General features: G+C 40.9%; 2 protein-coding genes across 2 annotated transcripts; both read right to left on the minus strand.

Annotated features, from left to right (window-relative positions):
• Positions 1 to 829: 829 nt before the first annotated feature.
• LOC141435332 (3-ketoacyl-CoA thiolase, mitochondrial-like) lies at positions 830 to 7,293 on the minus strand. The gene is made up of 8 exons (XM_074098040.1): positions 7,189 to 7,293; positions 5,840 to 6,006; positions 5,198 to 5,332; positions 4,356 to 4,620; positions 3,806 to 3,981; positions 3,334 to 3,534; positions 2,342 to 2,496; positions 830 to 1,906 (listed from the first exon to the last, which is right to left on the minus strand). The coding sequence occupies exons 1-8, from the start codon at positions 7,208 to 7,210 to the stop codon at positions 1,825 to 1,827; spliced, it is 1,203 nt and encodes a 400-aa protein (XP_073954141.1). The 5' UTR covers positions 7,211 to 7,293; the 3' UTR covers positions 830 to 1,824.
• Positions 7,294 to 10,291: 2,998 nt separating this feature from the next.
• On the minus strand, positions 10,292 to 17,829 carry yip2 (yippee interacting protein 2). The gene is made up of 8 exons (XM_074098041.1): positions 17,619 to 17,829; positions 14,500 to 14,666; positions 14,072 to 14,203; positions 13,480 to 13,744; positions 12,882 to 13,057; positions 12,142 to 12,336; positions 11,438 to 11,592; positions 10,292 to 10,490 (listed from the first exon to the last, which is right to left on the minus strand). Exons 1-8 carry the CDS (start codon positions 17,635 to 17,637, stop codon positions 10,409 to 10,411), a joined length of 1,191 nt encoding a protein of 396 aa, XP_073954142.1. The 5' UTR covers positions 17,638 to 17,829; the 3' UTR covers positions 10,292 to 10,408.
• Between the last annotated feature and the right edge of the window lie 438 nt (positions 17,830 to 18,267).

Below are 18,267 nucleotides of genomic sequence, written 5' to 3' on the forward strand. Positions count from 1 at the left end.
TTGATTTTAATATTTCATTTTTATATTTATACGGATAAGAGTTTACATAAGGTACTCTTATAATTAAAGTGTTCAGTTTTTGTGTTTGTTTATTTTTTTTTTAAATAAAGAGTTTACATAGGTACATATACTTATATTACATTTATGTGGTCAACCACCCTAACGCTAAAAATAAAAAATAAAAATACACCAATCGGTCAATTTGATAACCATTTTATAAAACAATAATGCTAATAGACGTGTCTTGAATGTCTTCAAGTGTTAACTTGAGTTCAAATGTATACGCATTTGATTTTGATAGGAGCTTATTTAAAAATGTATAGACCACTAAGCTGACCGTACCTGCTTAGTACTTAGTTTGGGACTAGTGTCCTGTGATATTTATATTTATATATTTTATATGTCGATGGATATCAAGGACTACATTGGCTTCCCATATTGGATTAGATTGGATTAAATACCTACTACCAAGACAGTGAAGAGAACAGTCCAAGTGGCAACCGCCAGGCGGGCCACGTCCCTCGAAGATAGACAGTGCCGGGCAACCGGTGGATGCAGGTGGCGAGTTATCGTTCATGTGGCGTTTTAAGGGGGAGGCTTTTGTTTAACGGTGGACGTCTTCCGTTGACGACTGATTGAAAAAGCTAAGTCTAATTAAGGCTTGAGGTATCGGCACCAAGTTTGAAGAAATAAAACAATTTACTTATCAAAAATATATTTTATTCTTAACATTTTAACACGAGACATTATCACAGTTTATTAAAAGTTAGCGAAAATATTTTTGAGTTTGAAAGTCTATTTAGATTTAGGGTAGAATAAAAATACAGACTAAGTATTAGACTAGTTTATTACGTTTCCGTAAGAAAAAATCGTAAAATAAACACATTTTGTACTTAGTGCAAGCAAGACTAGTCAATTCCCTCGTGCGACAAAATAACTATAAATTGTATTGTATTGTAACTCTTTATTGTACATAAAACATATGAAAATTACAATTAACAAGAGAAAGAGATGTACAAAGGCGAACGTATCCCTTAAATAAATAAATATCATACGTTCGCATTAATTATTGAAGTCCCTTTTATTTTAACTTATTACAGTACCCCAATGTGACTCCATATTGTTACCCTGCCTGTCAAGACCATTTATACTCTAAAGTTTTCTGTTTTATACAGTGTGACAGATTTTCAACCTTAAGTGGGTCATGTAGTGGTGACATGTAGTTTTGTTAGAATGGAATTTGTAGCACACATGAACCAAACCCAAATATCAATTTTAAATACATAATCAGTGTGCGTGTCACGAAAGATGTGCTTCCATTGATGCGGGCACATTAGAGATGCGGGGCCAGAAATCATAATTTAATAGGGTAAAAGTAATTGGTTGATTGGTTGACCAACATAGCTCGAAGAATATGCAAATCAAAACGGCAATGGGCGGGCCACATCGCCCGAAGAACAGATACCGTTGGGGAGACAGGCCTCCAGTGGTCACCACGAACTGACGAACACTAAGTGTGGAAGTGACGAGTTATCTTTATCGTTCATTGTTGCCTTCAAAAGCCCTTTGTTCAACAGTAGACGTCTTCCGGCTGATGATGATTCCTTGATTGTCCACGTATTCGATCTACATATCGGGATCGAATGCTTGAGCATTACTTAGTGGGTAAGATAACGGGTCCAGGCACGACTAGACGCGGCGGCGCGGCAAGCGATTCTCTGATCTCTGTGCATCGTGCGGCCGGGACACCGGTCGCATGGGCGTTCCCTAGCAGCACACGCAATGAATAGAGAACGCTCGCTGATCGTCGCTGGTCAAGGAGGTTTAAACAGTCTCTAAGAGCAGAGCGATGCCCTGCCCTCCACCGATGCAAGCTGATCCGATGCCTCTCTTCAGTCCGCGGCGTCTGGAAAAGATAAAATTCACAATAAGTCCTTAGTTTAACTTGATATTTCCGATATAACTATAGCCGTGTTAGTCTAGTATATAGTTTCACTTCTACGGCTTCTCAAGCAGAGGATCGTGGGTTTGAATTCGGACTCGCACCTCAGTTTTTCCAAATTCATGTGCGAATTACATTATAAATAAATTTACCATTAGCTTTGCGGTGAAGGATAACGTGAGAAAACCATCAGGAAACAAACCATGAGGAGCATCCCACAGGATGTCCCAATATCATCCACCCATCCAGCTCAGGTCGATCCAAGTTTTAAACTGTATGTATTTGTGTGTTATGGTCTTGTGATGGTCGTAAGCCAAATGCACAGATCAGGCCCACACGGGATGTCCCCAAGACTGCCCAGCTCAGATTGGTAATGATTGAGTAATAAAAGTAAGCGACCTGAGTTCGTAAGCGAGGTGCGCGGTGATGCGGGCGCCCGAGGCCCCCACGGGGTGCCCCAGCGCGACGGCGCCCCCGTTCACGTTCAGGATGCTCTGGTCGATGCCCAACTCCTTCACGCACGCCAGGGTCTGCGCGGCGAAAGCCTCGTTGATCTGTTGGGATGGGAAATACTAACATAAGAAAATTGAAGTTCGTATCGGACCGCCCCTCTCACTCTCGTGTTACATTATATAGCGTCTTTCTTCTTTTTTTCTTTCAGATGTGCATGTTGCGTGGAGTGCGTTTGTCATGGACCAATAGAAACGCTTCATTTATCCTCGCTTCACTGAGCTGTTTCCACTAGAGAGAGATGAGCTGAGGGAAAATAGGTAAATGAAGCGTTCTATTGGTCCATGACAAAAAAAATCCTCGCATCGCATCCGGATTATCATCTACGGATATATCTGTGCTTTAATTACTAAATTAACAATGTGAACAAATCTGTTGAATTTCACAATTTCACTCAGTTCTGACGGCCTATTGCTTTGTTATTTCATATGTATAAAAGTGTCTTACAATCAATTCAGAATATTTCAGCTTATAATTGGACGGAGCTTTATGGAGATTTACCTCAATAAGATACACATTAGCCCTTAAGACTAAGCTTGTTGGCAGCCAGCAGGCTTTGTATACTGGGGACGGGCCTGATGCTCATGACGCTAGGGTCCACTTCGACGAAGGACCAGCCCGCAGACTGTAGCGTGCAGTAGATCAATTCCTGGGTAGACAGCTGATGTGTCGGGCGGCAAGTCGTAGAGATGGCTGCCATAGTTGTCAGCTAGCAGCTACCTATCCTAGAATTGACCCACTGCTTGCCACACCACTAGTGCATCAGAGGTATCAGGTCTTGTTGGCTCGTCGCTTCCTCACGTCAGAGCGCCACGGCCGTCAACCATTTGTTCCAAGTCCACGATATTTTCTACTCCATCTCACTATCCCACAAATCTTACCTCAATCAGATCGATGTCCTTAAGACTAAGCTTGTTGGCTGCCAGCAGGCTCTGTATGGCGGGGACGGGCCCGATGCCCATGACGCTAGGGTCCACGCCGACGAAGGACCAGCCCAGCAGCCGCGCCAGGGGCTTCAGGCCGTGCTGACCCGCCGCCTCCTCGCTTGCGAGGACCAGGGCGCCGGCGCCGTCGTTCACTCCCTTTAAAACATCAGTAGTTTGAATGTGACAGACAACAACTTAACTAGGTACTTACATAAATACTTGAACAAATAAGTGAACAAATTTTAACTGCCGCATTACGGAACCCTACAGCTAGGTAGGTAGGTAACTACTTCAGAATAGAAGTAATAGAACTAAGCAAATACATTTTTATATTATGATTTGTAATGTACAGACCTACTTGTAATGAAGTGCAAAAATGTAACATTGATTACTTGACTGAAAGAAAATTTCAATCACAATTGCTCACCGAAGAGTTCCCAGCGGTGACGACTCCCCCCTTCCGGAAGAGTACGGGCAGCTTGGCGAGCCCCTCGGGCGTGGTCTCTGGGCGCGGGTGCTCGTCCACAGACACCACTACATCCTGTTTCTTCACCTTCACCGTCACTGGAGACATCTCTTCGTTGAAGAGGCCAGCGTCGAAGGCTGTGAAACAAAATCATCGCGATAGCGAACGTCAGCGCGTTAGACATTTATTCTGGTATCAATTCAAGAAACCATGTAGATATAAATAGAAGATGCCAATTCATCATCATCATCATCATCATCAGCCCGAAGACGTCCTCTGTTGAACAGAGGCCTCCTCCTTAGAACGCCACAGTGAACGACAACTCGCCACTTGTACCACCGGTTGCCCGCAACTCTTACGACGCCGTCCGTCCATCTAGTGGGAGGCCTGCCAACGCCACTCGAGGACTTTTCTCCTCCAACGGTCATCTTTATTCGAGCAATGTAGCCCGCCCATTGCCACTTCAACTTGCATATATTTCAAGCCTGATGGGTTAAAAATCCACACTCACCAGCCTTCCACCTCTGCTGCGACTGCAGCGCAAACGCGTCCACCTCGCTCCTCTGCAGCTTGTACCTCTCAGCCAGGTTCTCAGCGGTCTGAGGCATGGTGAAGTTACAGAAGGTATCAAGGGAGCTTCTGTTCAACGAGTCCTCGAACTCTATGTTCTGGCCCAGAGCTGTTCCAAAGCGCACGTTGCGCACCACGAAGGGTACCGCTGACATGTTCTCTGTTCCTCCTGCGAGAGATACTTGTGCGGCTCCCGTTATGATGTCCTAGAAAATAAATGGAATAAATGGTAACATCTTAGCAGCAAGGTTGCGCTGGCTTGGCCACGTTGAGAGGATGGATGAGGATCGAGCTGGGAGGCGGGCGTATAATGGACGGTCAGGTGGAAAACGCCCAGTCGGATGACCTAAATACCATGTATGACCAGGTCGAGAAGGATGTTGCCCAGCTCCAGCAGCCGGAGTGCCCACATGTGGCCCAGTGCAAGGCCGATACGGAGGGAGAATAGTAGTTGGAGGATCCACAAAAACTAAAAGCAAAATAAAAATACTGAAATACTGTCCGAGCCTAATATTATCGGAGTAAGTAAGTATACTGATACTCTCTTGGCTTGGGCACCTCGAAAAGATGTCGGCTAGAAGAGCAGTGAGAGGGTCTACGTGGGGCAGCCCACTGGGAGGCGTCCGGTTAGGCGCCCCAAATACCACTGGTTAGATGATGTTCGAGACCTTCGAAGAAAACTGGAAGGACATCGCACAAGCGTTATTGGCGTTCAGCTGTATTCGGAGGCCAAAATCCACGTTGGGTCGCTGAGCCAGTGGAGTAGTATACCACCACTAGTACCTGGGCACTGTTGATGATGGCCTGGAATCCGGAGCCGCAGAGGCGGTTAACGCCCAGCGCGGGCTTCTCCTGCGGCACGCCGGACTTCAGAGACGCGTGGCGCGGCGCCAGGCCTCCGTCGGAAGTGCCGCTTAGCTGGAACAATGCACTTAAGGTAAGTAAACCTAGCAGCATAGCTCGAAGAATATGCAAGTTGAAGTGCCAATAACCGGGCCTCATCGCTCGAGGAACATAACCGTTGGGGGAGTAAAATTCCCGAGTGACTAGATGGACTAACGACATCGTGAGACTAGCGGACAACTGGTGGATGCAAGTGGCGAGTTCTCGTCATTATGGCGTTCTAAGTGGAGGCCTTTCTTCAGTAGTAGACGTCTTCCGGTCACTTCCAGCTGATGATGATGGATGAAATAAAGCTAGGTTTAATTTAGACGAAGCCAGTGGTGGCTGCCAGTGAATCTGGCATGTTATTGGCCTGGTATAGTTTTTTATGTGGTAGATTTTTTTTGACATTCATTAGTGCTTGTTATAGCCTAAATTGAATAAAGATATTTTGACTTTGACTTTCAAAACAAGCCAGTGCTTTTTTTCAGTTGAAAGTCGTGTCAGTCTATAAGTATATTTTTGTTTTTTTGTCAGGCATACCCCATTAACTTGTCCGATGTTGACGGTGTCGACGAGCGCGGGCGAGACGCCGCTGGCCTTGAAGGCGTCTTTGGCAGCCGCCGCCAGCAGGTCTGAGGGGTGCACGTCCCGCAGTTTTCCGCCGTAGCGCCCGAAGGGCGTCCGCTTGGCTGCGACTATGAATATACCTGGGGAAAGCTGGGCACTTAGTACTGTAGCGGTCAGACATGGTACTGTAGGTCCTTAATACCTGAAAAAGCCTTATTTTTAAATAATTTAAGGCGTTAAAAATAGGCGTTACTGTGCGTCCATATCAACGAACTATTACTTTGCTCCCCGGTATCTTATGATAGCTTATGTTTAAGCAAGAAAAGGCCTGCTCCCCCATATACGCTTCTGTTTCTTCCTGGAATTTAACCGGCCTGCATCCACCGTGAATCCGCGGGTTTAACCAGATGGTGATGGGATGACGATGATGATGATGAATTCGCTGGCAACAGCTAACTTAATCTTATCTAGTTAGTTAAGTAGGTTCTTTATCAATTAAGTACATATAATAAAACAAAAATGTTTAAGATTGTGTATTGTGTACCTACTTCAAGCTTTGGCCAAAGTCTAATCTCCGGAATAGCCCTTAAACATGATCAGTAATATATCCGTCGCCATGATTGACATGGTTATTTCTGTGACTTAATTAGGATCTTGAACTTTATACATACATATTTTACGTAACTTCTATCGACAATTTTAGAGTATAAATAACACAAAAACCTGCTGCAGAGTTCCATAGTCGGTGATGATCACTTAAACCATCAGGTGAAACACAAACCTGTTTGTTTAAAAAAAAATATCAACCCCTCATTATCCTCGTTAAACGGAGTGAGGGAGTGGCTTAACAGAATAATAAAAGTGAGTTCTTTAATCGTAGTACCACTGTGGGCAATCCCAAATAACTACTGTTTACAACGGTCAAGGGCACTTGTAATAACACACAAGATTCATAATAAATTTCACTTTATGACTTACACAACAAAGTTTCAATTGCTATAGCTGTTAAGCTCACTATTCCAGTGAGGGCATTCAACTTCATGCGCATCAAAATATAAGTTTGTCTCTCTCTTACACGTTCCCTAATCCATACTAGTACTTATTTCCTTTTCAGTTTCTTTTTTTTAAGGTCAGAAATAAACTTATACTTCGGTTACGATACGACATTGCTAACCTAACAATATAAACAAACATCAACGAAAGAAAAAGGTTACATTAAGTACCGAACTTTGACATAATCAAATTAACCTTTAAAAAATAGTTGAAATTAAATACGTGTGAGTAATAAACTGTTTATTTATTAAATATTAAAATATTCTTACCTTTGTTTATCGCTACGGCCATTTTGTCAACACGTCAATTCACAGACCGGTCTCTTCGGGCAATGATAGTGGCTTTATCATTCCGTCGTGCATAACATAGCTACGTGGACCTTACACTTTTCTTTACCTACCAACCAAGCACCGTTTCGTGAATATGCGAACTGCTAAGGAATGGAATTCGGCTCCCGTCGTCTGTATTTCCGGATAAAATCTAGGGCTCTTCAAGGCTAGAGTGAATAGGTTTACTGAACCAGTGAGATACACCTTTGGTCTCATCTGCACTTAACATCTGGTGAGATAGGGGTCAATCACCGTCAGTTTTATGTAAAAAAAGACAAATAGGTAGGTACTATGCTTAATATCTGAATGGACTTGATCTTCTTTTATAACACCAGTTAACAAGAGTTAGGGTTAGGTACCTAGCATTAAAGTTTTTTTTAAATATAAGTACTTACCTACAGTTGGACACCAAAATAAATACTTTTCAATTCATACCAGAAATTTGTACAATTCTCTGGTTTTATGCGACATGTAGTGAAAAACTTCATAGACGAAGTTGCGGGCAACAACTAGTTGGGAGTTTTATTTTTATAAAATAAGTATATTTACTCACGATGTTTTCCTTCACCGCAAAGCTCGTGGTAAATTTCAAATGTACAAACCTGCGAAGCAATTCAATGGTGCGTGTGAAGTTCCCAATCCGCACTGGGCCCGCGTGGGAACTATGGCCCAAGCCCTCTTGTTCTGAGAGGAGGCCTGTGCCCAGCAGTGGGACGTATATAGGCTGGGATGATGATGAAGTATATTTAATTTTTTGTGCCAAATTTCATAAAAATCCGTCTAGCAGTTTTAGGAGGAAATAAACATAAAGGGTAAGATGGTTTACAAGCTTTTTTTATTAAGTATGTATTTAGTTTCACCTACCTATCCTATCCCAATGTAATCTTGCAAGTTAAATTCGGCCAACTTCCAGTATAGTCGGATTGTCTTGAAATTTGGCATACTTATGTGTAAACTGCGTGACAATACTATAATCTGAGTGCAAATGTGGGCATTAAAAATGTAGTTTGGGTGACAATGCAAGTACAGTCAACAAAAAGAACAGTCAGCAAAAAACTTGTACCTATTAAAAATAAATTTACCAAAAACTTATTTTTAAGTCTAGTTTTGCAACTGCTAATAATTACTACATTCGATATTGCGAGTACGCTATCCAATAGTGAACCAGTCTACTTCACCCTATATAAAAATGTACTCTGTGGCTCTGTGTCTGTGGTCTACCTACTTAGTTTCATCAGCGCTTTCTTTAACTAGAACTATTGTGTTAAAATAATAGTTACTAGCAGACAGTCACAAATTGGGGGATTCAGCATGGATTACTTACTTACCGATAAGATACTCCTCGAAATAGTAACGATAAAAAGGCCCTTCGATCATAAATAAAGACTATATCAGGCGAGTTGTATAATATGACATGATAAACTGTTTCTTTTATATTTACTTGGAGTCGCGGTCACCATCCGTAACGTCTTTTTTTTTATATTCGACTGGATGGCAAACGCGCAAGTGGGTCTCCTGATTAAACATCTATTGCATTTTTAATTATTAGATTTTACTGCCGAAACACAACGTGCAAGCACTGCTGCTTCACGGCAGGAGCAGCGAGCACGCCATGTTTGCCCAATTCTATTGACGGAGATAACTGGTTGTGGAATGAGCATGCTGAGGTTTTCTCTCAAGGAGTTTACTGGTTTTTAAAGAGTCGCGGGGCCAGATTTAGGGAAGGCTCTCTGGACAGAGGTAGGTGTTTAGCCCTGATGCCTACGACACAGCTAAAAACCATTGAGAGGAAACTAGCTTTCACGTGAAAAAACCGCATCGAAATCGGTCCATTGGTTTAAGAGCTACGATGCCATAGACAGACATTGCCGTCAAACTTATAACACCCCTCTTTTTCCGTAGGGCGTTAATAAAAAATGTATTATATCGTATTTTAACCCACGGGGGCGGGGGCATGCCCCCCAAGGCCTCTAGCGTGAAACATGTAAGTTTTTTCACAACGAAAAGTTATTTAGGATCGATAAGATAACTGTCACGTAGGTTATCTTGAAATAAGTATAGATTAATACATTAAATACCTACTCTTGGGTTTAGACTCAGACTTTGTACTTTAAAATCACAAGTTCAAATCTTTTGTTATTCAAAATTGTAGTAGCAAATGTATGATTGTACGAGTATACCTGGTGAATGCAAAGCCTACCAACATATTAAAGGGTTCCGTGAATAAATTAAGGTGAAGTTACAGGCTAGCAACCTGTCACTATTGTACCGTGTTTGTCAAACTTAAAACCTGAAATTGCTTAAAGTGGCTCCGAAGCGGTAACGTTTCGTGTGCTCTGCCTACCCCATTTGGGAATACACGCGTGATGTTTGTGTGTGTGTGTGTGTGTAAGTTAACATAAGCTTATCATTATCAAGCATTTGCTTAACATGAGACAGCAATAGTTTTGGGTATCATTGTGTCATTTAAATTATCAATAAAACACATATTTTTTAGAAAACGTTTCATTTTTGATTACATTCCAATCTTATAACGATAAAACATGTATAAATAGTAAATAGTTGAAAAATACGATTTCAGATATTTGTCTTACATGGTTATAAATATTTGGGTACATTTAAAAACACGTTATAAAATTACATTTCCTCTTAAGTATTTGTTGTTGCTGCTTAGACATTTTTGAATTAAAATTAAATTCATAAACACTTCCAGTCGATTTAAGATTTCAATATGACAATACAAAGAACTGCTGTAAAAGACATTCGTATTACTTTAGTATCTTGAGACCCTAGGACTATATCTGCGACCCATGGACCATATCTGCGACCTTTTGACCCTTCACTCAGGTTAAATCTCAAAAGAGCGTTCAGAGCAATAACAACACGTTACCATTCCTAGCCAATTTGTTAGTTTCAGCTGTAACTTAATTTTTTAGAGCCACTTGCACGGGTTAATAAACCCCCTTGCAAAAAAAAAACGGGCACCTATGGTCTTCAATGGCCTAAAAATCTGAAAAACCATAGGTGCCCTATTTTTTTGCAAGGGGGTTTAGTTAAACCAGGGTTACAGTGCCATACATTTTGATATTACATATTACTTAACTATGGTCCGCGCAAGCACGCTCTAAGTGGTTAAAAGGTTAAAGGAAATTTGGCAGGTTTAAACCGCTTCAACCATGACTGCAATACCCTGTCCGCCGCCGATGCAGGCCGAGCCGATCGCCCTCTTGAGACCGCGGCGTCTGTGGACAAACAAATTATTCATATAACTAACCTAACCAACTAAAAGTTGGAAAACCACCGACTTTGTCACTTCAGAGTTCAATATCTCAAAAACGGCTAAACCGATTTTGATGAAACATATCTAAGAACCCTCGCTTGAAAACCTGATTTCAAATAAAAACAACCGCATTGAAATCGGTCCGCCCTTTTAAGAGCTACGGTGCCACAGACAGAAACACACTGCCAATCTGGTGACAATGCAATCTAGTAGTGAAATCCTGGTGCTCCAGCCAGGATCGCCTCCGCAGGAAGGAACTTCTCAACGGTTAATGGCATCGAATTGAAATTTGGTACGGAAATTAAGCTTGGGTGACAATGCAAGTACAGTCAGCAAAAAAGCTTGTATTAAAGATGTTTTTTAGGGTTCCTTACCTCAAAAGGAAAAAACGGAACCCTTATAGGATCACTTTTTGTCCGTCTGTCTGTCTGTCTGTCAAGACCCTTTTTCTCAGAAACCCGTGGAGGTATGAAGCTGAAATTCATATTAAATACTCAGGCCTAATGCCCCTTGGAGCTATGAAAAAATCAAACTTCTAAGCCAACGCAATCAAAAGATACAGCCGTTTATGCTGCAAATTTTCGACACTCGCAAGGGAATCAAAACCAACAGGGTACTTCCCGTGAACTCAGAATCTTGAAATTTGGTACGAAGCAACGTCTTGAAGCACAGATAAAGGAAAAATTGCGAAAAGCGTAAATTTTTAGTTACATCATATAATAAAAATATTTTTAATAATTTGTACGGAACCCTCGGTGCGCGAGTCCGACTTCGCACATGTCCGGTTTTTTTTTAAACATTCACAATAAGTGAGTGAAAGTAAAGTTCGAAGATTATTATTTATATCTATATGAATGGTTGTTCAGTTGATATGGTTGTATTACACTGGCGACTGGTTTCGGTTCTAACCTGAGCTCGTGCACAAGATGTGCCGTGATGCGGGAACCCGAGGCGCCGAGCGGGTGTCCGAGCGCGGTGGCGCCTCCATTCACGTTCAGCTTCTCCATATCCAGGTCTAGGGCTTTGGCGCACGACAGGGTCTGGGCTACGAACGCTTCGTTGATCTACGCCAACAGATATGGGTTAGTTACACACAGAATTAACCACACTCAACCACAGAATAAATAATAATACAAGTACAGAAGACCCACTACTCTGTTGATCTGAATTATTCTTGATCAAACCCCGGGGGTCTTTTTTGCGTATTAAAGCCCAAAGGCGTAATAATTTTTTTCATTTGTGTTTTTGTTGTTCAGGTTTCAACTAGAAGGTTATGTTATGCAATTTAATGAAAAATAAATATTTTCGATTAAAAAATGTTTTTGGGTCGGTCAACTTTCGCTTGTACCTCGTTGCCATGGTTACGTCCCCTGGACAACTCTTTCAAAACTTTTCCTGGAAAACTGCTATAATATAATATGCTCCTAATATCTTTAGCGACAAAAATGTACGCTCGAAGAATTTTAACCACCGAAAACACATAGAAACTCATGGTTTTGAAGCTTTTTGAAGAGTTGTCCAGGGGACGTAGCCATGGCAACGAGAGAGAGAAGATTGATCGCTCCAAAAACATTGTATGCCACACATTTGATCCTTAACAGGTCAAACCTCACCTCAACCAGGTCGATGTCTTTGAGCGTCAAGCCGGTGACCTTGAGCAGGTTCTGTATGGCGGGCACTGGTCCCACGCCCATGATGCTGGGGTCCACTCCCACGAAGGACCAGCCCACGAGGCGCGCGAGCGGCTTCAGGCCTTTGGCTGCTTCCTCGCCCGCGAGCACCAGGGCGCCGGCGCCGTCGCTGATGCCCTAGAGTAACGAGAGTTTGAAACGGGTCCTCACACATTTACGCTGCGTATCAACCAAAGAGTGTTTCGAGGAATGTGTTCTTCATGAACCAATAGAAACGCTTCATTTACCTATCCACGCACAGCACGTCTCAGGTAGAAACAGTTGAGCAAAGCGAGGAAAGGTAAATAAAGTGTTTCTATTGGTTATTATGTTAGCGAACTAACGATAAATATTTTTCGGAATGTAAACGCTTAGGATTAATGAAGTTATTTTTTGTAGCAAATTTGCATTTAACGAAGTTAGCGGTTCGATTAATGGTGCTCAACTATTGCTATAACAAATAATAGAATGAAACAATTATAAACGGCCATAGTGCAAGATTTTGGGGTATAAGGCCATGAACGCACAATGTGGCTAACCTTGCAGTTTTAGCACGCCCTCCCTCTTCAAAGTATTGCTTGAGAAAGAGACGGAACGCTAAAATCGCGCGGTTAATCGCATGTCAAACGTGTCAAATCTATTTAGAAGATAAATATAACAGCCAATTAACTTTGTCATCTTACAGAAGCAGAGCCGGCTGTCACGAGTCCCTCCTTCTTGAAGACGGGGGGCAGTTTCTTGAGTCCTTCGATGGTGGTCTGAGGGCGGGGGTGCTCGTCGGTATCAACTTTGACTTCTTTGCGCTTCACCGTGAGGGTCACGGGTTCGATCTCGGCCTTGAACACTCCGGCGTCGTTGGCTATGAACAATATAAATTATTAACCTCTTTACATAGTATACAATAAAGTAGCTTCCATGAAGTTTAACCATAAAATGCTGCTGGAAAGTCAAGTCATAAAACAGATTTATCACGAACATGTATGTGGACTTTAGACTTTGGACTTTGAACTAAAAGTAATACATGTTTATTATAATTTTATCTTATTATTATCTTAAGCTTATTATCGAAAAAATAATTCGATCAAACTCGTAAATGTAAAAACGGAGCTAAGTAATAATTGTTAATAGAAGCTTTTTTACTAACTGTACTACGAGTACATAACCTACTGGCCTTGTCATTGTCATCTAAATTACATACAATATATTGTAGCAAATTTCAAGTCAATTTGACTTGAAGATTCACAGGTAACTTAAATATTTGCAAAAAAGGTTCCAACTCACAAGCCTTCCACCTCTGTTGGGACCTAAGCGCGAAATTGTCCACCTCGTCCCTGGTAATCTTGTACTGCGCTCCCAGCTTCTCAGCGGTCATGCCCATAGGCAAACCGCAGTAGGAGTCAGTGAGCCCTGCCCACAGGGTGTCTTCGAAGGCATGGGAGGCCCCCAGGACGGTCCCGAAGCGCACGTTACGGACTGCGAAAGGGGCCTGGGACATGTTCTCTACGCCTCCGGCGAGGGAGATCTTTGCGGCGCCTGTTAGGATGTCCTAGGGGAAGAATTGGTTTAAAATTGTTGGTGTTGCATCAGGGGCTATGTTGGTTTAAAACATATCTGAAGGTAATAAAGCATTTTGTATTAGAGCCCTTACGCCGATTAGATATTTTATTGTAATTAGACAATGGGCACCAGATTAAAGTTTCCGAGCTATAAATGAATATAATTGCTAGTAGTAAGGCATGTACACTTTTTTATAATAAGCCACAATTGTTAATTTTTGATTGTATCAGCATTAACAGCTTTACAGTTTTAATTATTGCTTCCTATAGACCACCGAAGTGAGGAGAAAACGTAGTGGCAAAACTCGGGTTGGTACCTGTGCGCTGTTGACGACGGACTGGAAACCGGAGCCGCAGAGACGGTTGATACCGAGGACTGGCTTCTCCTGAGGAATACCAGCCTTCAGGGCGGCGTGACGCGGGGTGTAGATGCCGTCAGTTTGTGACGCCTACAGGGAATGAATGTGGAGTTAGTGTATATACTCCTTCTTTTTGTCTCTCTATTATTTTTGTCTTAATCATTTATAACGACATCGAAGGGACAGATATATTTGGTCGTTAAGCACGGTTGGTCGTTATAGCCCACATAGTCCTGCTTCAATCATTTGCTGGAAAGACGGGGGAGGACTATGCATTCTCTCGTTATTATTCTGCGAGGTGCTTGAGACAGACCGTTTTGTTGATCCCCATTGGTTTCTTCCTTAACTGATCCTATAAATAAAAATAATAGTTAAGGGTGACTCACCGACATGACCTGTCCCACGACGACGGTGTCGACCTGCGCGGGCGCAACGCCGGCTTCAGTGAGCGCAGCCTTGAAGGCGTGCGTCTGGAGCTCGGTCGCCGACGTGTTGCGGAACACGCCCCCGAATGTGCCAAAAGCTGTGCGCTTGGCACCCACGATGAATATACCTGTGTGATACATTTTTTTAATGAAATTACCAAATGACAATACATTTTTCCCGTGACTTCGTCCACGCATAATTAATATTTATGGTAAGGTTTTTCATCTGATTGAGTAAAGAAAAAAATCTGGCAATGGCTGTATTACACAAAGGTACCGAATGTACAAAGATTTTGCCCCCTATTTCATCCCTAAAATAGGCTTGAATGAAAATAATTTAAAAGCTGCATCAGATGTATGCTTCAGATTGCTTCAGCACAAACATAGCCCGAAGAATTGCGAAACTGAAGTGGCAGTGGGCGGGGCACAATGCTTGCAGGACTGATGGCCGATAGGAACAGATGGTTCTCGAATGGCAGCCAAGCCGGAGCATGGAGACAGCCGAGGTTAAGATCGCGGGATCGAGATGGATGCGGAAAACACAACACCGGTCAGAAGGTTCTCGAATGGCATCTGCGGGACGGAAGACGAGCTCAGCCGAGGTTAAGATCGCGGGATCGAGATGGATGCGGAAAGCACAAGACCGGTCTGAGTGGAGAGCCTTGGGGGAGGCCTATGTCCAGCATAGACGTCTTTCGGCTGACATGATGATGACAAACATATTTATGGATAATAATATTACAGTATAATTATCTATATGTATAATATTTATTGCATATTTTTAATTAACTAGTTGCATGTAACTTTAATAATTAGAAACAATTGGATATTATCACGAAAATAATTATTAAAATGGTTCCAAAGCATTTCTTCAATTCATTTACATGATGTCTTAAGGGATGGGGTGCTAAAAAAAAACCATGGACCATATCCCTGACAACATTCACAGTCATAATTCCGCGGTCCTCACATTTTGCAAACTCAACTCCCTCCAGCTCCCGCTCTATAATCCCTATTGCCTAAAATTAATATTACATAACAGTGGATTCTCCCCTCTCCTTTTATGCAGATATTTTTAAAGAAGCCTTTTTAGGACTTTTGGAAATGATGAATGGCTCCTTAACAGAACATGTGATGAAACTCATACTGACATAAGTAACTTTATTTATTATCTTGACATATAAGCTTGTTATTTAGTTTTATCTTGCAAATGTGTTCAGTAACTTAAGATTATAAGTGATTTTTTTTATCTACTCTGTAGGCTGGTTATTACATTACACACATTAAATTTGGAAGAGATCCCTTTGTGGGATAAGTTCATCTTTTTACATTGGTTTCCCAGTGTGTGTAATCTGTTACTTACTACTATATTTTAAGTGGAATAAAGAGTTAAACAGCACATATCTAAATAAATAATTAAACACTAAAGTTGTGCTGATAATGTCATTTATCACAGGGCTTATCTAGTTTCTGTCTTCTATGTTTATGATTTAAATTCGGGTTTTGTACACCATGATCACAAGATGACTCATGATCATGGCACATGCAACTGTGCCAAAATATAGAGCTTCTCTAAAATCAAGGTATGCGGAACAAAACCCGGGTTTAAATCATAAAATTAGTAATGACTGTTTTGTAAAAAAAATGTGACTAATAAATAATTTTGTCAAGTAAAAGACAGTTTTAAAACATGTTGGGTATTGTTCAGCAAAAAACAATCAGGGTCTATACACCTCCCTTCCAAGTCCCTACATGTTACATCACAACAATTTTGACCAATTTTGAAGCCTCTGTCTCTGTCAGACTTTTTAATATGGAAATCTTACTCTCTTCCATGCATATGGATGGATGGAATTAATCATATTTTATAATTGGTAAGAAACCATTGACCAATACCCAGGGAGCACCAACTTAAGCTAACACTGCTTTTCCCTCCAAACAGAGGCCGTATTATATCTTCTTTTTTTTTCAATGGTGAAAGCCCTTACTGTTTTAGCAAGATGTAGGCCATATTATCTTCTTCTCTTTTAAAATATGGCTTTTCTGTCCTAATTAATAGGACAATTTCGCCAGTGTCAAAGTAAACTCTCTTTGAGAGGGACGTTGTACGGTGGTTGTAGTTTTTGCAACTTGATAGTAAAATTCCAGAAACCACGTGGACACAACTTGCGCATTAAAAAATGTCAGACACAAGAGAAATATAGAATTTTGTGATCACTATTCACTGTTAAGGTTAATCGCCGCATAAAACACTATGAAAATTATACTTCAACTAGCCAAAGAAACTGAATTAGCAAAATTAGATATTGTCTACATCCGCCATGTTCGAATGCTACAAATCGAATCTGCCATATTATCTAATGCGCTGACATTCACAATCACATTAACCATCTGTTTCTACCCTCAACTTATAACAGGTGATAGAAAGAATAAGAGATTTATTCAATAGTATACATCAAGCAAATAAATATATAATCAGACCATATTTTAGAGTAAGTTCATGCAAATATGAATTAGTAGTTCAAGTGTTTGCCATACCAAATTTTTGTGAAAATTCAAACATAATATATTTTTTTTAATAAATTTGACTGTGCACTTAAGTATTACAAGCCGTATTTTTAAGCAAATATTGGTACAGTCGAGTGTAAAAATATGAACTTGTCCAACGCTTCAAATATGTGTCCCACAGGCTCTTATTGTGTCATAGTAACATAGGTATTTTTGAATGGTTCGAATTGATACATATTTTTGCAGTTGACTGTACATTAAAAATGTACCTAGGTACTTTGCAATTGGCCATGACTTAGAATTGAATCCAAGGTTTAAAACTTGGCAAAAGAATGGAATATTTCACATATTACAATAACCAGAACGGTAATTGGTGCATACTCGCAGCATTAGAGATTATAACAGGTTTTGATTATTTTTTTATCAATTACCCAAGCTTTCCGAACGATAAAAACAATACAAATTTACGATCACAGAAAGTTTGGAGTTTGACCCCTCACCGGTAGAGTAAACAAGTTCCTGATATTTAGTACTGCCTTAAAGTAAATATTATAATACAATTTTATTCGTACCTTTGGATGCAACTGACATGTTGTATGAAAATTATTTAACTTTAAAAAAACAACTTTTACAACACACAACGCGACACCGTACCCGCCAGTCAAACAAAAGTAAGTAGTCAAAAGTTTACGGACAAGTGAACGAAATGATGAATGGAATGGAAATTGATAATATTCAATTGAATGATAAGCAAATAGACGTAATTGAATGATAGACCGATGATTTTTCAGTTTTTCACTAAGATTTTTCTATTACGTTCGTATGTTCCAGGTATTATTTTAAGCGCCAGTAAAAATTGGCATGGAACATAAAATTAAAAATATTATTTTATAAAAAAAAAAAAAAAATTATAGAACAAGGGATTCTATAATTGTACCTTTCTGTTTATGTAAGAAGATTTTCCCTTTAAATTACAATACCTAAATGTAAAATTATATACTGCAAGGCTACTACGAAACTCGTAACTCGAAGTTCGTGTCGTGCGGTCCCTCTCACTCTCGTATCAAACAGTGTAAGTGTCAGAGGGACCGCATGATACGAACTTCGAGTTTCGAGTTTCGGAGTAGCCTTTCGCGGAAATGTGCTACCATTGCAAATAAATATTATTACTAAAGGGTAAAATTTTTTGAATGTCGCTTGATTATCACGGAAAATATTATT

This window comes from Choristoneura fumiferana, chromosome 14, assembly GCF_025370935.1.
Source record: "Choristoneura fumiferana chromosome 14, NRCan_CFum_1, whole genome shotgun sequence".
In the NCBI taxonomy this organism is placed as follows: domain Eukaryota; kingdom Metazoa; phylum Arthropoda; class Insecta; order Lepidoptera; family Tortricidae; genus Choristoneura; species Choristoneura fumiferana.